The sequence below is a fragment of the Equus quagga genome, chromosome 20 (genome assembly GCF_021613505.1).
Source record: "Equus quagga isolate Etosha38 chromosome 20, UCLA_HA_Equagga_1.0, whole genome shotgun sequence".
Lineage (NCBI taxonomy): Eukaryota > Metazoa > Chordata > Mammalia > Perissodactyla > Equidae > Equus > Equus quagga.
The window spans coordinates 10,334,788-10,352,636 of NC_060286.1; the positions used below are offsets into that span (position 1 = coordinate 10,334,788).

Sequence of the window (17,849 nt, forward strand, 5' to 3'; positions counted from 1 at the left end):
ACAAGGGTAAAATGTATTCCTGGAAAAACATCCAAAAATGGATAACAGATTTATGCTCCCAAAGATGATGATCCTATTGAAGGGGAGAGAGACAGCTGCTCCCCGGTAGTCCTCTCCACCTTCATCTGGGTGGTGTACAGACACCAGGGGGAGGCAGGAATTCTGCATCTTGCAGGGCCTCACAGCTGGAGCTCCAAGGAATGCCCTTGTTGGTAATGGTAAACCCAAAGACAGTCACCCTAAGCAATCGTAGCAACACCTTGGGTATACATTAATGCGTATGTGCACAGATAAATGCTTGTGATGCTTTTCAGTATGGGTAGTAACTTGTTTAGATAAAGTCTCAGAAATGTATGAAAATACACAAGCTAGCCAGTCAGGCAGGAGAGTAGATGTTGCCTGTGGCCTTTGCTCTGACTGGAACTGGAATTGTGAAGAAAGCCATCTCCCGCTTTCCACCCCCGCTTAAGTGAGAGGGACAAGGTTAAGTAGACATCCAGGAATATCCTGAAGGGGTAACCCGCATCTACCTGAACTTATTTTTGGAAATATAAAAGGTATGGAAGATGGGTGGAGCTGGGTTCCTGTGCCCTTCTGGCCTCGGCTGCGCATAGGTTGCATCATCTCTACCTGCCCCCGAGACCAGGGAGACAAGGGTCTGGTCTCGGGCCTTTGAGTCTGGGAATGAACCGTGGTCTCATTACACCCAAACGCACTCCTGGGAAAGTTTTGCTTTTTTCTGTTTCAATTCATAAATTTAATTTTCTCTCCAAATGAGACTTCACACGGCACAGTTTTGAATCCTACTTTTAAAATGTGGTATCTGCTATGTCCAAATATTCGTTGTAGGGGGTGGGTTCCAATGGGAGTGCCTATTATTTAAAACCAGATTTTCTACTTCGCGTCTTCGAAAATGTGGGGCTCACTACCCTGGTCCCCTCCCCATCTGCCGGCTCTCTCTCGCTGTGGCTGCCGTGGCCCGGATGAGGTCGCTGCGGGGATTCGCGCCCGGGCTAGGGGCGCCAAGGGCTGCTCCCGCGGGGGGGCACGCTGCTGGCAGGTGGCCTCCAATCGCCCCGTGCCCGCCGCCCGGGCCCCGCCCCGCGCCCGCCCGCCCGCTCCGCACGCATTGGTGCGGCTGGCTGTCGGTCCCCGCGCTCTGGGGAGGGGGCGCCGCAGGGCTGCGGTCCCTCTGCAGAGGGCTGCTTGCTCCAGGTGCGACCGTGGCTTCCCGGCTGCCTAGGCGCCTGGCCCCGCGAGCGCCCCCCGACCTCGGCAGCAGAGTCGGACAGGGACCCCGGCGTCTTCGGTAAGTGGAGGGCGAGGAGGTTGCAGGGTCCGGTCCGCTGACCGCCTGGGCGGCAGGGTGGGCGAGAGGTGCCGCTGGACACCGGGAACCCAGGCCCCCGAGATGGCCGAGGTGAGAACCGGGAAGGTCGTTTGTCCCAGGCATCTCAGCCAGCGCGACCCTGCTCAGTTCTGCCCACCTACCCTCCTCGCGTGACAGCCCGTCCTAGAAGCATGAGTTGCCTTTAGCTTTTTCCTTCTTTCTCCTTTTTTGGGGGAAATGTGATTTGGGGTTCCTGGTCATTATAATTCTGCGGATAGCTTGAAGCTGGGTTATCTGCTCCACGCCCCCGGCACTTTCCTTTTTGAGTACTTTCTGCTGCGCGCTAGCTCCTGCCACAGCGCGTCGAGCCAGGAGAGACGCCTTCCTCCGGGAGGAAGCTTCGTCCACGTCTGGCGCTGGGGGAGAGTCGCTGCTTTTCTCAGGCAGTGGCTGCCCTTCGCCTCCGTGCTTCTCTGCTCAAGGGAAAAAGAGAAGGGGCATTTTCTGTGGCATTGGACTTATGATTCTATCGGGAAATGAGAATAGAGACTTTAAGATTCCTGAGGCGATAAAACTATCCTTGCAGGTTAAAGACGAATCGTTTGCAATCTAACATTCTGCAAAGTTTTATTGTCTACAGACTGCATTTTCCCGATTTCAGTTAGGTTTTTGTTTGAGTATTTGTTTTATTTCTACAGTGTGATAGATGTTCAAGTGAGCTTCTCAAACAGTTGTCTTCGGGCAATCCAGGTTAGTTTCAAATGATACATTCCTAAACGTGATCTAATGTCAATATTTCTATTAGTTATACATCCTCTGGTTAACAAAAACTCTCAGGTGCTGAGAACTCACAAGAGGTGAGAAGACAAAGAGCTATAACCAGCTGTGTGGTTCTAGTGCTGACGGAAGCATTACATGAGGAGAGACGCAGTAAAATGTTCGTATCTTCGTTCCAGTGTTGTTTAGGATGACTGTCTTTCTGTCAGAGGCATGGAGTATGTACCACCCAACCTAAGGGAATATTTTCTTAGATCATAAACTGATTTTCAGAGTTCTAGTTCCTTTTGTGGTTCACAAAATCAGGAGCTACTGAAATAAACTTTCAACAATGAAGGATTTACATAAAAACAGTACAAGGAAGGAGTCTCTTTGCTTATTTTAGGACATCCATCAACTAAATTCTTAGGAATGTTGTTAGATGATCACCTCACATCTCTGTTCATCGGTACCATCACACCATTCTGTGGATTAATTTTAAAACATACCTTTATATTTATATATAACTAGTCAGTTTGCCAATTGCATAGCTTATCAACTTATATTTGGCTTTCAAATTAGTTCCAGAACCAAGAAAACAAAATATAAAGAATTTCAAAAGCTCGATTTTCAGATAGCAAGAATGTAGTCTAATCTCGGTTTAATTATGAGTTGATGGGCTTGCATTATGGTTAAATGACCATTAAACCATTTCATAAATTTTTGACTAGTGAATCTAGAGCAGATGGGATTCTGCAAACAATTCCCTTTTCTGATGAAATTCTTAAAGCCATTTCAGAGCATAGGCTTCAGAAACAGGCAGTTTTGGGGTGACCCTGAGCTCTGTTACCCACTACCTGCGTAATCTCGGGCAAGTTGCTTAACCTCTCCAGCCCCATTTCTTCATCTGCAGATGGTGATGCCACCACCCACTGACTTTGGGATGTTGTGGGGAGGAATAGAGATGTAAGTAAAAGTGCTTAGCACTTCCTGATACACAGGAGTTGCTCAATAAATGTCAGCTATTATTATCATTCACTCTTACTGACCTTCAACTGTGTGCTCATTATGGAAAATGTCTGAACAGCAGATACTTGGGGGGAAAAATGTCAAAATTATATAACTAAATTTGAGAGTGGAAAATGACAGTAATGTTAAATTTCCCAAGAGTATGTATGAAAAGTAGCACCTCCTTGATGGAACATACATTTTTAGAACAGAAGCCTTATGGTATAATGGGAAGAACAGTGGGGAGTCAAAGTCTTCAGTTCTAACTCTGGCTATGACCTTATCTAGCTGTATGGCTTTCAGCAGGCCAACTGCCCACTCTGGAGCTCAGTTTCTCCATCTGGCTGGACCTGAATAATCTTGAGTAATCTCTAAGATCCTTTGCAGCTTCAGAATTCTTTATTGCATGTAGTAAAAATTATACTAGCTTGCTTATCATCCTGCCCTTCACCGGTTTTTTTGTTTGTTAACTTGCAATTCAGAGTCATAAACAATTCATAAAGACAGCCCAACTAAAGAATTGATAAAATAATATCAGATTTTCAGAGTAATCAAAAATGAAGTTTTAACAAAGAGAACAGAGCAAAATAGATTCACATTGAAATCTTTTTGATAGGGGTAAAGTAAATCTCAATTTTTATTCTCTACTCATTTCAGTAAGTTATTATATGGGAAACATGCCTAGTAGAATCATATACATTCAACTGAAATAGTTTCTGTAGAAAACAATAGGCTGATGGTGAAATAAAACACCACTCTCTTTTCTCTCATCAGGTTGATCGTTAAATAAAACAAAAATCTACCCAGTAAAGGGCTTTCGTGAAGAAATTAAAGAGAGAAATTACAATAGAGAAACTAGGCATTTGTATACTGGAGAAACCTCCTTAACAACTATATGGAGTAAGACGAAAAGAGTGGATACACCTGGAAGAAATTTTACTTAGTATGATGTTTTTGCCCACCTTTTTGTCATAAAAGGCTGCTAAGGAAGAAGGAATACAGTTTTCTGGAGAAAGAGAGTGTAATGTAAAAATGGAGACCACAGTTTCTGAAATTCAAGTAGAAAGCAAGGATGAGAAGAGACCAGCAGAAGTTAGTCCTCAGGATAAGAGGCAGGAAGAAGAGGCATCGATGCTTTGCTTCAAGAGAAGAAAGAAACCAGCCAAAGCGGTGAAGCCCAGAGTCGGCTCTGACGCTGCTGGTGTGGCAAGGAAGTGTCCCCTAGAAGCAGGCGCTTCTGATCAGCCACAACCCCAAGTGGGGGCCTGGGCCTCAATCAAACGTCTTGTAACACGCAGGAAAAGGTCAGATTCTTCAAAGCAGCAGAAGCTCTTTGAGGCTAAAGTGCAACCTGAAATCAATGCTGAAGATGCTGATCCTTCTAAGAAAAAGGCAAAATCCAGACTTAAGATTCCCTGCATAAAATTCTCCAAAGGGGAGAAAAGAAGTAATCATTCCAAAATTATTGAAGACTCAGACTGCAGCATCAGAGTCCAGGGAGAAGCTGAAAGTTTGGATACAAAAACTCTGACCCAATCAGATGACCAGGCCACAAAGACCAAGGTCACCCAGGATGTAAGTGAAGATGTCTCTCAGAAAGGGATTGATGAGGTCTGTGAATTCAATGTGAGCAACAGCATAATTTCTCCTGGAGAGACAGTGATTTCAGTAGAAGTTGGGTTAGATATGGGGCCTTCTGCTATTCAAACAGGAACTCTAATTCTTGAAAAAGATATTGAGATGACTGAGGAAAAGCAAAGTGTTCAACCCCAGCAGGCAAGCCCACTTGAAATTTCAGAAACAGAACATCCGCTACCAGTGGTTTCTGATGTTTCGCCCTCACCTGCAATCCCAGATCAACAAATTGTGGAAGAAGCCAGAAACAGTATCCTAGAAAGTGGACCAGATTGGAAAGACTATGAAAGTAGAGAGATTGTAGCTGAAGAGAGTAAGCCAAAAGACACTGAATTGAGCCAGGAATCAGGCTTTAAAGAAAATGAGATCAATGCAGAGAAACCCAAACCAGAAGAAAGCAAAAGAATGGAGCCAATTGCTATTATTATTACAGACACTGAAATCAGTGAATTTGATGTTAAGAAATCTAAAAATGTCCCTAAGCAATTCTTAATGTCAATGGAAAATGAGCAAGTAGGAGTTTTTGCTAATGACAGTGGTTTTGAAGGTAGAACTTCAGAACAATATGAAACACTTTTAATAGAAACAGCCTCTTCTCTTGTCAAGAATGCTATCCAGTTGTCTATAGAACAGCTCGTCAATGAAATGGCCTCTGATGACAAGAAAATAAACAACCTTCTACAGTGACTTAATTTCCAGATCATGGGAGGGAAAAAAAAGCTTAATGATGAATTATTTTACATGTGTGTGGCATTTCTTACGCAGTAACAAATGAGAGATTTATCATCTGTGGAATTTAAAGGTATAATTCCAGCCCAGAAGTGCTAAAGAATTAATCAAGTTAATAAAACTCTCCCTAACACTGAAATGCAGTCACTTCTGGGTTGGAGGAAGTCAGTACAGACTACGATGCAAGGAGACACAGACGGAGCTGCTAAAATCACATGTGGTGATTGAGATGCTGGGAAGAAGATGTATTTATGGAGCTCTTACAGTATGCCATAAGCTCTTTGATATCCTCTGACGTCACAAAGCCTGGTTTCCTTGTGATAGTTCAACCCTCTGTATTGGTTAACATCCCATTCAGTTTTCCAAAAACTTTTTTTTACAGTGCACTTTTATGTTGTTTGAAACGGTGAATAAGGTGAGCTATTTTTGTGAATGTGTGATTCAGAGTTGTTACACTCCTAGGCAGTAGTCTTACCTCAAAAAAATATTGCGTTTTCCCAGTTTCAGCAGAATATGCATATTTGAATTAAACATGAGTGGTTTTCCGGTCTTTCTCATGTCCCTTACAAAAGCCATTCACAAATTGCTTCAAACAGGCAAATAATTACCAAGTGCCAAGGTGTGGAAGCAGGGAGTGCATTTTCCCTCTCCATCTTTCTTCTGCCTCAAAGAGACCTGTATAAATCCGTTTCTGCATGGGATCATCTGCTGAAAAGTTGGCAACAAAAACTAAAACAACAGCAAGAAGAAAAACAACAGGAGTGGAACATTCTTTTCCATCTAGGAGAAGGCAAACTCCCCAAGTAACAAATATTGCAGATAACAGGATTCATCTGTCAGGATGACTTCTCTAGAGCCATACTCCTCAGCCTCTCAAAGAGAAGGGGAAAGGGAATTCAAAGCCAGCCTGGCAGTAAAACTCCTAGGAAATCACAATAATTTAGTGAAAATGTTATTCATTCTTGACCTAGAATGAGCCAAGTACACGGTTGAACAGAAAGTGAAAAGTTATTGCCAAAGCACATTATACTTTAAATGTCAGTATTCTTTCATTGTGCCTGTCTGTTGAGACACCAGTAAAAAACATTTTACATGGATATTGAAAATTAACTTTTTCATCCATATTTTAGTCCAGCTAATCCCTTACAAAATAGTGAACTTAATATAACAATGAGAAGGGCTTATTTGCATTTTATTTAGTTATTTAAATCATCAATCTCATCAATGATTGCCTTTTTTTTGAAAAAGTCATTCTATTTCAATCGTTTCTTGTGTAAAATGACCACACTACTACAACAAGCTCCCTGCCTCAGAGGCTAGGGTTCATGCTGTGCAGTCCCCCACTGTCTAAACTGAGTGACAGTGTTACTCGGAAAGTAGATGACGTCATGGAAAGCTTTCACTCGAGGTATAAGGTGTTTGTTAAAAAAGTATTTGTACATCCTTGGAGAAAAAAATGTACCTTAGATGATTTTAAATGAGCTGGTGACTTACTGCATTATTTGTGGATTGCATATGGAAAGTGCGTGCTAATTTGTCCTATAGAATCTTGTTTCTTTCTGTAAGTACATATTGAGACCTCTGGCAGAAGAACCTTATCTGAATTTGGAAATGAAGCAAATAATGGATATTATGAGAAAGGTTCTTTGCTGAAGCGCAAAAGTATTCCCCCAGCTTTTCCTACCTTCATGCTTATAAACTTTGGGGAGGGGGGCCCACTAAACGCCTCCAATTTAGCAAGATGAAAAGTGGATCTTTCAAAACACATGACCCAAGAAATTCATTTAAGAAATTTTGATTATATAACTTTTAAACTTTTTTTTAAAAAAAGACTGCTAAGTCATCCTTCCTAAAAATACTCTTTTTAAGTCACTCTATGTGGTGCTAACAGACTTGGACAGCTACCAGCAAATATCATACCATATTTAAAAATGAACAATTTTAAAAACCTGATTAAAGTTGGTGCATTTTACAGTGTTTTGAAGAATCCTGCCTTTATTTACTGCAAGGATGGCTCAAGCCAATATACTTGCATTTTAAGTTTTTAGTAATCTCTCATGCCTGAGCAAAAAGTACAGCTCTTATCAGTTATTGAAAATATTTTGAAAAGTTTAGGCAATTTATTTGGGAGTTTTAAAAAGAGAAACGAGGTAAATACATGTAATGAATTTTTTTTGTTAAGAAATAACATTTTATCTAACGAGACCTAGGTTTCTATTTTTTTTCATTGTAGTTTGATATATATTTTTGGTTAGAATATACTATAACTGACTGATTTTTGTGATGAAATATGTACTCTACTTGCATTCATTCTTAAATGGTTGTTTTCTCCTCAGTCTTCCCCCCCCCCCCCCCCCCCCCGCCCCGACGTCTTTTTTCCCCCCCCCCCCCCCCCCCCCCCCCCCCGCCCCGGGGAAGATTAGCCCTGAGCTAACATATGCCAATCCTCCTCTTTTTGCTGAGGAAGACTGGCCGTGAGCTAACATCCGTACCCATCTTCCTCTACTTTATATGTAGGACGCCCGCCACAGCATGGCTTGATGAGGGGTTCCATGTCCGCACCCGGGATCCGAACCGGCAAACCCCGGGCCGCCAAATCAGAACGTGCCCACTTAACCGCTGCACCACTGGGCTGGCCTCTCTCCTCAATATTTTCTATTGAGACTATCTGGTGAATTAAATAAGGATTCCAGTTTGAAAAAGGAATCTGGAATCTAACTGGTCAAATGCTACTACAGTGAATTCTAAAGTGACCCAAATTGTTTTGTTATAGAAATAATTAAGAATCAGATGACTTGGAGGTCTCCCATAAAATATTTTTTATTATAATGGCATTTATTTTACGCAATTTGATCTTATATGCAAGACATTAAATGAAATAGATTCTTATTCAATTCACATCTATTTGACAATATGTAAATGATTGTTTAAAAGGCAATTTAATAACACTATATTAATTTTCATTTAAATTTGCTGTGCTATAAATGCTGCTTTTAGTGAACAATAATTAGCTGGGATTCACTTTCTCTTTGAACTCAGAATTTTACAAGGCTGGTTGGTTTATTAGATGCTTTTTAATTTTTTCAGCATATCATCTTCCCCCTTTTAAAAGTCAAGTATTATTCGCTGTGCTTTACAACCCAGTGAATATGAAAATCCTCCTCTATTTCATGGAGCACTATTCACTTACATTTTCTTAAAGTACTTTGTAGGATATAAAAATAGTAGCCGATAACATTTGAGTAAAAGTAGCAGAAAACAAAAGAACTTTCAAACAGAAATTATGCTCTCTGCCACCTCCTCCACCTCAAAGAATAAGAAGCATGTGGCACAAATGGAGTTCAGAAAAGCCGTCTGCATAATTTTCTTTCAAGGTAATCTATTTGACAGCATGAAGTCTGTGATGATCTTAATTGGTCTACCATTGAGTGGAGCCTTAGAAACCCTCTGATTTACTTCTGAGAGATTATGTTATTTCACTAGTGTGTGTGAATAGCCTTGCTGCTAGAGGCTTTGAGAGACGTGGGTCAGGAGAGGGTCCCAGTCAAATCTGGCTGCCGCATGCAATCCAGTTAACTTCACCAGTAAATTTCTAACTTCAAGTTGCCTTATTTTTTATAGTTAAGAATTAATTTTGGGGGGATTTAAAGCACAATTTTTAAAATAATTGTTAGGCTTTAGAATCCCATTGTTTGAAAAGATTCTCTACTTAAATATGTAAAGTCTACTTTCTAATTCCTGATATTCAATATTTCAGGGGTTGACTTTTCTGCCTGCCATTTCTGCATTTTTAAAAATCTTCATTTAAGGCTTAGAGTTCTTTAGGTTCAAATTCCTATGATGTTTTATTGTGTAACATGAAGTTTCTTATTATACAGAATTCAAATTTTCAATATATGGTACATTTTATGGTACACTTTTGAAAAGAATTTTTTGTAATGATCCTTATTTAGTTACAAAGATTTAACAGAAGGAAGCTACATAAAACTTAGATGTCCTGATTAAATTCAACTTGATTCAACATGTGTTGGGTATAACACATGCCAAACACTGTTTGATAAAGGGGACAGGCTCCCTGTCCTCCCAGAGCTCAACCTAGGGAGCAGCAGCAGTGTAACTGGGACGGGCTGAGGCCAAGAGCCACAGGTAATGCAGCATCGTGAGTGCCAGAGGGGGGAGAACAGAGAGAAAGGGATAAACTCTGTCTGATGTGGGGAGGTGGTCATATAAATACAGGAGCAGTTTGAAAGCATTCAGTCTCTCAGTAGTTAAACAGTGTATTCATTCTGACTTGTGAACAGGTGCAAAAAAAGACCTGCGTAATGTTACATATTTATAGTAGTTCTTTGTCTATAAAAATGTTAAGTGGATGAGCTATTATGAAAGTAAAAGTTCCATTTTGTATTTCTCATTTAAATTAGTACTATATTATTGTGGATCAGATGCTAATATTAAAGAAATAATACTCTGTAAAAAAAAGATTTCAACCTGAATTAATACATATACTATTAATACAGAATAAATGTTGTATTGGCTCATGTTTATTTAATTTATCCAAATCTTTTAAGAGAAACGTGGTATATGATCTTCATTTCCTAAAAATATAAAGATCACACTGATGGAACTACTGAGTTAGCACTACCGAACATTCTAGTAGCTATCTGCTGATGGGGTGTGGGATAGACTTCACAACGACATATGCCTAAAGAGCTGCCTCCAGCAAAGAGACGCACAGACACCTAGAACTCAAATTGTTTCTTTAACCTCTCTCCATCTAAACGGCAATTCTGATTTTGATGCCATCTATGAATCTGACAGAAGTGCACTTGTTCTCTCTCTTGCTGTACTCAGTTGTCTTTTCTACATTAAACTATGAATTACTAATCTTTATGATTTTCCAAATAACTAAACAATCTTGATGTGAAAAATGTAAATGATTCAGATGGTGCCTGGTTAAAGCTGGGTGTTTTGAAAGTTCTGTGTTTACTAAAACACTGATTTTATTCCCCTAATGTTGACAGTCAACTCTGTTTTCTCTGAAGCACCACCCAATGATAATCACTGGGCTCGACGAAAGAGTGGACTTTCCAATCTTGGGACCAATTTAAAGTTGACAGTGCCTTAAAAGTCGTAAAACTAAACCTTGTTCCAAAGCAAAATGTCTTATTAACGTACAAACACTGTACATAAGGTACTTAATACTTCATATTTGTAGAATTTTAAAATTTATATTAAATCACATCTTTCTAATGTAAAAGAAAGATACACTACTTTTTGCAAACTTGTCCTCTCCTGCAATTCTGCTAACCCCTTTTTAGAACTCCCTTTAAAGCTGAAGTCTGGAGTCCCCAACCCCTATGTGAGTAACTACTTTTCCCTTTCTCCCTGAAAGCTTGTGATCACTAGGGGCTAAGTTCCTGAGCTTAGGAAAGAGAGTGAGCATATGTGTGTGTGTACATGAACATACTACACATCTGCAGAAAATCCTCAGCAAAGCTGGGCAAAGGCACCGTGAACAATTCAGGAGAATCTAGGTGAGGGGAGGATGGTGCAGCGCCCCCTAGCCTGGAAAACTTCCAAACTAAAAATTGTCTGAAAATTCCAACCTACCATAACAGCAGTGGCAGCAGGGTCCAGCAGTTTCTGCACATTAGCAAGACTGATGCACTTTGCCCACCATGTGCTTTGCAGCTAAACTCGAATAGAACCTTAGCCTTATCTTGATCTTTATGACAGTGCAATTAGGGGGAAGTGATTAAGCCTTTCATACACTGTTCACAGCTATACCTGTGACCGTAAATCCAGGCCTCCCACCCCTGCACTCCTGGGAGATGGGGAACACAGGGTGACACAAAAGCAGATGTAATCATTTGTACACTTGTACTCGAACTTTTTATTCCCAAATTCCTACTTATAAGAAGGTCTGGTCAGTGGGTCTCTGGACCACATCTGTGATCAATCAGTCACAACTAACGCAGCTAGAGACATGCATGCTCAAATCAATCAGATATCCTCATATATAAACTACAATGCAGAGGTTCCATGTGGAACAGCCATTTGTGGCAAAAAACCTTAGAATATCACTGCTCTTTTTTAAACAGGTCATCTAGCACCAGAGTGTGTCCATCCTCCTGATCGGAACTAGTTAGAACCGTCCTTGTGCTCTGTGTAAAGTTGAGATATACTGAATGCTGAAACAACTGGTCACTACTCAATTCAGGTGAAAAAAGTCAACCTAATTTTCTGATCTTTTATCCAGATGTGCCACAAACGGCCTTATCAGTAATTTCACTGATTTCAGACTGAATTTGCTTAGAATTACCTTTTTAGTTTTATGAGTTTCCTACATACCCTTAATGTCTGGCTGATGTTTTTCTGATCTGTGAAGGGTTAATACTGAATGACAATCATTATGGTTCATTAAACTCTAAGGCTTATCTATATTCATCTGGGTGATTTTAATATTTTTTTTCCATGAAGGTATAATTTAAATACAGTAAAATTCACCCTTTTTAGTTCGGTCCTCCAAATTTTGACAAACATATAAAGTTGTGTCACCTCGGGAGTACTGTTTTTCCCTTATTCTGATTTCATTGTTCTTTTTATCACCTGTGTATTTTAGTTTAATATAATTTCCTGGCTGCATCAGTGAAAACTGCTACTTGCTGCAGAAATTCAAAATCAGGGCTTCTTACTCCCAACCTTTAAGCCAGGATAGGGAAAGTCAGGGCTGCCATGCACAGCTGTGCAAACTGTGCATAGCCCCTCTCCAGGAGCAGCACTCATTTGTTGAGTGGCGCCCCCGAGCATTTATTGTGCACAATCTGCACGGTCATACGTGGTGGCTCTGAATGTAGCCAACAGTCTGAGAGATCTGCGAAACAGGAGATGGTTAAAGTAAAAAGAGGAGTCTTCTGTTTATATGCCTGCCCTCCCACACTTTAAAATACTGTGCTAGAAAGAGGACAGTAACCTCTGAGCTCATAGCACCAGACTTTGCATATATGTGTAAGAAGGGCAATGTTGGGAAATGAGAACTGGTCCAGCAAAAAAACTTTTGAGACTCACTCCACTGGAATCTTTGGTCTGCATTTTAAAACCTTTCCCCTTACATTTGCAAATGTTATATCCTTTTTGTAAAGAACCAGCACAGGTTCTTAGATTTTCCTCCCTACAAGGCAGTTATTACAAATACCAGTTACCAAAAAAAATTTTCTAATTAGATACTTACCTACATATGGTTTGGACTAAGCACCACATACCTTCCACTACAGAAAAATGTGGCAGCAGTAAATTCACAAGATCTCACCCCTCAAAAGCCTGTTTGGTCCACAAAAATCTAACATGGACCTTCCTGAAATTCAATCATTTGTACACTTGTACTTCCTGAAATTGAGTATAACATATAGACCACCAAGGGGTGACAACTACAGCTGATAAGGGCCTCCTTCTCAAGCTTCCTTCCTGCACAAGCTTCTCCCCCAGTTCCTAGGAGAGCAGGACCAGTCCAGTTGTGCAGAGAACCCCTCCCAGGACAGTGCTGTTCCCGCAGACTTCGGACAAGAAAGGACGCCATGGTTTTCTAACAGCTTAAGGGAAAATACTTTATTTTCATTATTTTGATACAGTATCACCATGTTGTTTCAATGAAAAAAGTTTCAACATTGTATAGACACTGGAAGAGAATTTATTTTAGAGGAAGTGGGTTCATTCTTTAAGCTGGCTAATCAGCTGTAAAATAAATTTAAGACAAGCATTTGATGATGAGCTGCAAAGTCCTAGGATAATATTAATAATAATGCTGCAAGCAGAAATGATGGGAGAAAAAAGAGGGCAGACTGTATTCACTATTGGAAGGCAAGAAGAGCTGAAGGTGAAAGAACTCTATTCAAGATTCAGAAGGTCTCAACTTGCTCAGAGAATGGAGGTGAGGGGAGAAAGGAATAAAGAACACCAAGTTACAAAGTCAGTTGTTGAACCATAGTTGAAAGAGAAAATTAATTCCAGGAAATAATATACAGGCCAACCTCACAGGTTGTGGATGTGAAGAAAAGAAACAAGAGGCAAGAAACAAGGAGTGTTTACTCAAATGTCTCTGATTTATCTCTTGACCAGGCAGAACACCAAAAACTGAGTTTGATGCCTGATTAGAAGAGCAAATGTGATTGGGACTGAAATTCTAAGCCTTACTGTTAAAGACTTACAAGAATCCTCAGAAATGCTGAATATAACAATCACAGTAAATGTGATATTTTAAAAAGTTTGCTGCTGCTATAATAGATTTACATGTAAATTAGAAATATCTTGATCAAAGAGGGATGTCAAGATATTTCAGCACCTAATATATTATGGAATTCTAGAAAAATGCTCATTCGTCATGACTCTATAAAGTAAAGTAAGATCTGGCAGTAGCTAACTACTAAATAGTGAATTAAGTAGTGACGCCAAATTTGAGCTTAACGTGGAATAGATTTTCAAAAGGTACACTGCTGCCACCTTTTGGCAAGATTAAAAATTTACACAAATTACAACCTACGATGACATTTTAATTTCACAAAGAGACCTTCTTAGACACACAATTATTTCAAACATTATATTAATAGATTTAAAACTGTCTTGCTGCTTAATACATCTCTGATTTTTAATAATCACACTTTTTATTTTTTAAAAGCTTCCATAAAGGATAATAAAAATAGAACTTAATTCAGAGCTAACACATCTCATACTCCATAAGAACATTATTAACTTCAAAGATAACTAGGGCATAAATCCCCAAATTTAACTTTCTTTGCATTCTTTAGCTATTGACAACCATTGCAAAACTCACTTTAAGCTTTTAGTCAACCTCAGCACTGCGGACATTTGGCCCAGATAAACTGCATTGTGAAATGTTTAGCAGCATCCCTGGCCTCTACTCACTAGATGCCAGTAGCAACCTGCCCCTTACGCCACTCAGTGTGACAACCAAAAACAGCTCCACATAACCAAATGTCCCCAGGATGACAGGGATCACCCTGTGTGCTGGTTAACTTTATGTGTCAACTTGACTGAGCCACAGGGTGCCCAGATATTTGCTCAAACCTTGTTCTGGGTGTGTCTGTGAGGGTGTTTCGGATGAGATGAACATTTGAATCGGCAGACTGAGGAGAGCAGACTGTCCTCCCTAATGTGGCAATCAGTTGAAGGGCTACAAATGAACAAAAGAGCTGACCCTTCTGAGAGGAAGAGGAGCTTCTCCCACCTGACTATTGAGCTGGGAACTGGTGTTTTCCTGCCTTTGTGGGTCTCGAACCTGCTGGCTTTTGGAATGGAACTATACCATCGGGTCTCCTGGGTCTCCAGCCTGCCAACTGTAGATCTTGGGACTTCTCAGCCTCTGTAATTGTGTGAGCCAACTCCTTCTAATCAGTCTCTCTGTATATACTGTATATATGAACACACATACTGTGTACACACATACACACACATACACACACATACACACACATACACACACATCCTGTTGCTTCTGTTCCTCTAATACATCCTGGTTGAGAACCACTGTTGTAGATTATGGTACTGGAGGAGATATAGTAGAGAGTAAATAGGGAAGAAAGAAAGGAGCAAAGCAAGACATGGCTGGGGAATGACTAGACATTACCTTTCTCTCCAGGGATGGGAGTTGGAAAGCACTTGACTAGGACACCAATTTTCTGCTAACACAGATCAGGGTTGACAAGAATTGGGCTCACTGCATCATACCTCCAAAATGTTACCTGGCAGAGACCACTTACCTCACACTAGGACGACACATTTGGGAGACACTGCTGTAAAACAAGAACACATTCTATAAGCTGAGCTAATAAAAGGTTTTGTTTACGACCAAGTCACATTAATTTATTTGTCGTGATAAAATACAGGAAATCCACTGTTTTCATTCCATATAGAGGATACAGAACTTTCTAAAAGAGTATTTCTGAAGCAAACTCACAGTACTTTAGGTGGAAGAGTCTAACCACGCAATCTCTCATTGATTTCAGGCTCCTGTATTTTCTATGTGTAACTTGTATTTTGAAAATTTCTTCAGTGGGCCTTTTTTATTGTAGAAGTTTTTAAAATCCAAGTTTCTTTTAAAGTATTTTAAGTTGATATTTGATCTGATCTGACTAAATGACTATTTGGCAAAAAACAGAAGAGCTGATGACAGTTAATGTCAATTGCATCAGAGCAATAAGCTACTAGGTCACCAAGTGTGGCACAGATACAGACTGAAACACAAAGATTCTTCCAGGTCTTGAAGACAAAAGTCACAGTTTCTGATTCCTGGTATATAAGACATTCAGGCTTGGGACTGTGTAATCTCACCAGTTTTCAAAAAGTCCAACGATACAAACACAGAAGTACAGCAGAGAATAATCAGGTACAGATTTCATTCTTAGCAATTTAAAAATTAATTATAATAAAATACCACAGAGCTATATTTAGTTTAAAACATACAAAGACACAGTTTACATTATGAAAACTCCTCACATGGCCTATTTTACGTTAATTACTACAAAAAAAGCATACTTCTCAAGGATCTGAGTTATATCATCAAGAATTTGCCAATGCAAATAAACGTTAATGGAATTATACATTTTCCAGACTATCTTTTTCCATGATTAATATGTATTTCCTTCAGGTTTAAGTGAGGCCTTTTCCAATACTATCTGAATAGAACATAATGAATTACTACGTTAACCCCATTCCATTTCTTGTCCCCATCTAGTTTTTGGATGACCTGCATCAAAGAAACAAAATGTCATTCTCTCCATTGCTTTTGTTCCTTTTCTTATGTGTAGACAACACGTTGGGGGTAACTTTCAGTAAACTGGAATTGGCAAGGTTTTATTCCCAATAATGCCAAAGAACAAACATCCTCCTTGCTAAACGCTAAGAGAAACACTGATGATTAAACTACGGTGGAAGAGAAATTGTAGCAACACTGCTGTTTCTACAGTATTTGTAAAAAATAAAAATAGAATTTTGTCAATTAATTATTGAGCATTAAATAGTATATGACTGCTCCTCAGATGTACTAGAATTTATGGGTTAGAATAGTGAAGTTAGTAAGTTTAGCTACAGAATAAATGTAGTTTTCTTTATATTGTTGGTTTTTATCAATAATGCTGAGAGAACTTAATACAATTTTAACACGAATCCTCACAACACCCCTGTGAGGTAGGGATTGTTTATATCCACTTTACGGATGGGAAATCAGAAAATCAGAGCAAGAAATAATACTCTCAAGAGATATATACAAAGAAATCTTGGTTTTCTTACAAGGTGGACCTCACTTATCAGATACTGAGTTCTGACAATATGCTAATAAGGACAAATACTGAAACAGTCTGTTTTTCTTCAGAAAACAACTATGTAGGATCCAGAAAGAAGGGAAAATTCTAAGCTGATCCAAGGCGAAAATGTCAGTTTAGTATTTGCCTGATACATTGATTAAGGTATGTATAACATTGGCAGTTTTAAGAGCTTGGTAATCATTATGTAAGCCATAATATATGACTAAGATTATAGCTCCATTTTGCAGATGATGTAGTCAAAACTAAAAGGTTTATCTGGAAGAACTTTTCTATACAAAGTAGCTTTTCTTAGTGAGGAATCATGTCTTTAAAAAATACACCCAGAGCACAGTGTTAATCATATAACAGTTACTTTAAAAATATGCCTGTTGAGTGAATGAAAAAAAAATAAACCTGGGGCCAGTCACACAACAGTATTCACTGGCTCTCGGCAACCCAGTTTTTGGGATTTTTTTTCTTCAAAATGGAGTTAACGTTTTTCCACTCCCTAAAACAGAGAAGATATTATGAAGACTAAGGAAAGAACATTTGCTTTGAATTCCTAATATTAAAAGGAACTATAGGAATAGGAATAAGAATACAATTAACCACTATTTTCTTAACACCCAACAAAGGTGGATATATTTCCGGTTTAAATTAATGTTGTCTACCACAGCCAGTCAGCCGCAGCAAACTCTCACTCGGCCCCGAAATGCTACCTACCCCACAACTCCTAGGCACCCCAATCCCACCCTTTAGCTACAACCATTCTTGTGTCAAGGACTAATGACTGAGCAAGTAGGAAAGAATATAGAAGGGAAAAAAACAGTAAAACTGTTACCTGAAGGAGAAAAAAAAGAATTTTCCTTGAAGAAGGCTAGGGAACATATCCTGAATAGCCTAACACACCTGATATCAATGTTAATATTTGTGTGAAATCTGTGAGGGCACTATGAGTTTGAATAACTGCTTAAACGATTTAGGTTTAAGATTAGATGAAGGTCTGACCCCAAAGAACAATGCGTTTAACTCCTCCCAATACGACTCACCCTCTATCAACAGCTAGTTAGATTATG

The 17,849-nt window shown here is 39.6% G+C and overlaps 2 protein-coding genes across 5 annotated transcripts in view; one reads left to right on the forward strand and one right to left on the reverse strand.

The window, feature by feature from the left end:
* LOC124230745 (zinc finger and BTB domain-containing protein 25) overlaps positions 1-17,849 on the reverse strand; it is a 43,703-nt gene that overhangs the window by 8,188 nt on the left and 17,666 nt on the right. For 2 of the 3 annotated variants that reach the window (XM_046647083.1, XM_046647078.1), the window contains one exon: positions 15,232-15,264. In XM_046647083.1, the coding sequence (XP_046503039.1) occupies positions 15,238-15,264 (27 nt within the window). In that variant the 3' untranslated portion in view covers positions 15,232-15,237. Of the gene's footprint in view, positions 1-13,051; positions 15,265-17,849 lie in introns of those variants that run through there. The other variant, XM_046647079.1, reaches the window with a different exon arrangement.
* On the forward strand, positions 1,182-5,933 carry LOC124230746 (A-kinase anchor protein 5-like). 2 transcript variants are annotated; one of them, XM_046647084.1, is made up of 2 exons: positions 1,182-1,309; positions 3,869-5,933. In XM_046647084.1, exon 2 carries the CDS (start codon positions 4,127-4,129, stop codon positions 5,414-5,416), a length of 1,290 nt encoding a protein of 429 aa, XP_046503040.1. In that variant the 5' UTR covers positions 1,182-1,309; positions 3,869-4,126; the 3' UTR covers positions 5,417-5,933. The 2 variants fall into 2 exon arrangements, with proteins under 2 accessions (XP_046503040.1, XP_046503041.1); XM_046647085.1 differs by lacking the exon at positions 1,182-1,309 and adding an exon at positions 2,064-2,080.

Bases quoted from the DNA above. Each gene is read 5' to 3' on its own strand.
- LOC124230746 (XM_046647084.1), top strand. From the start codon at position 4,127: ATGGAGACCACAGTTTCTGAAATTCAAGTAGAAAGCAAGGATGAGAAG.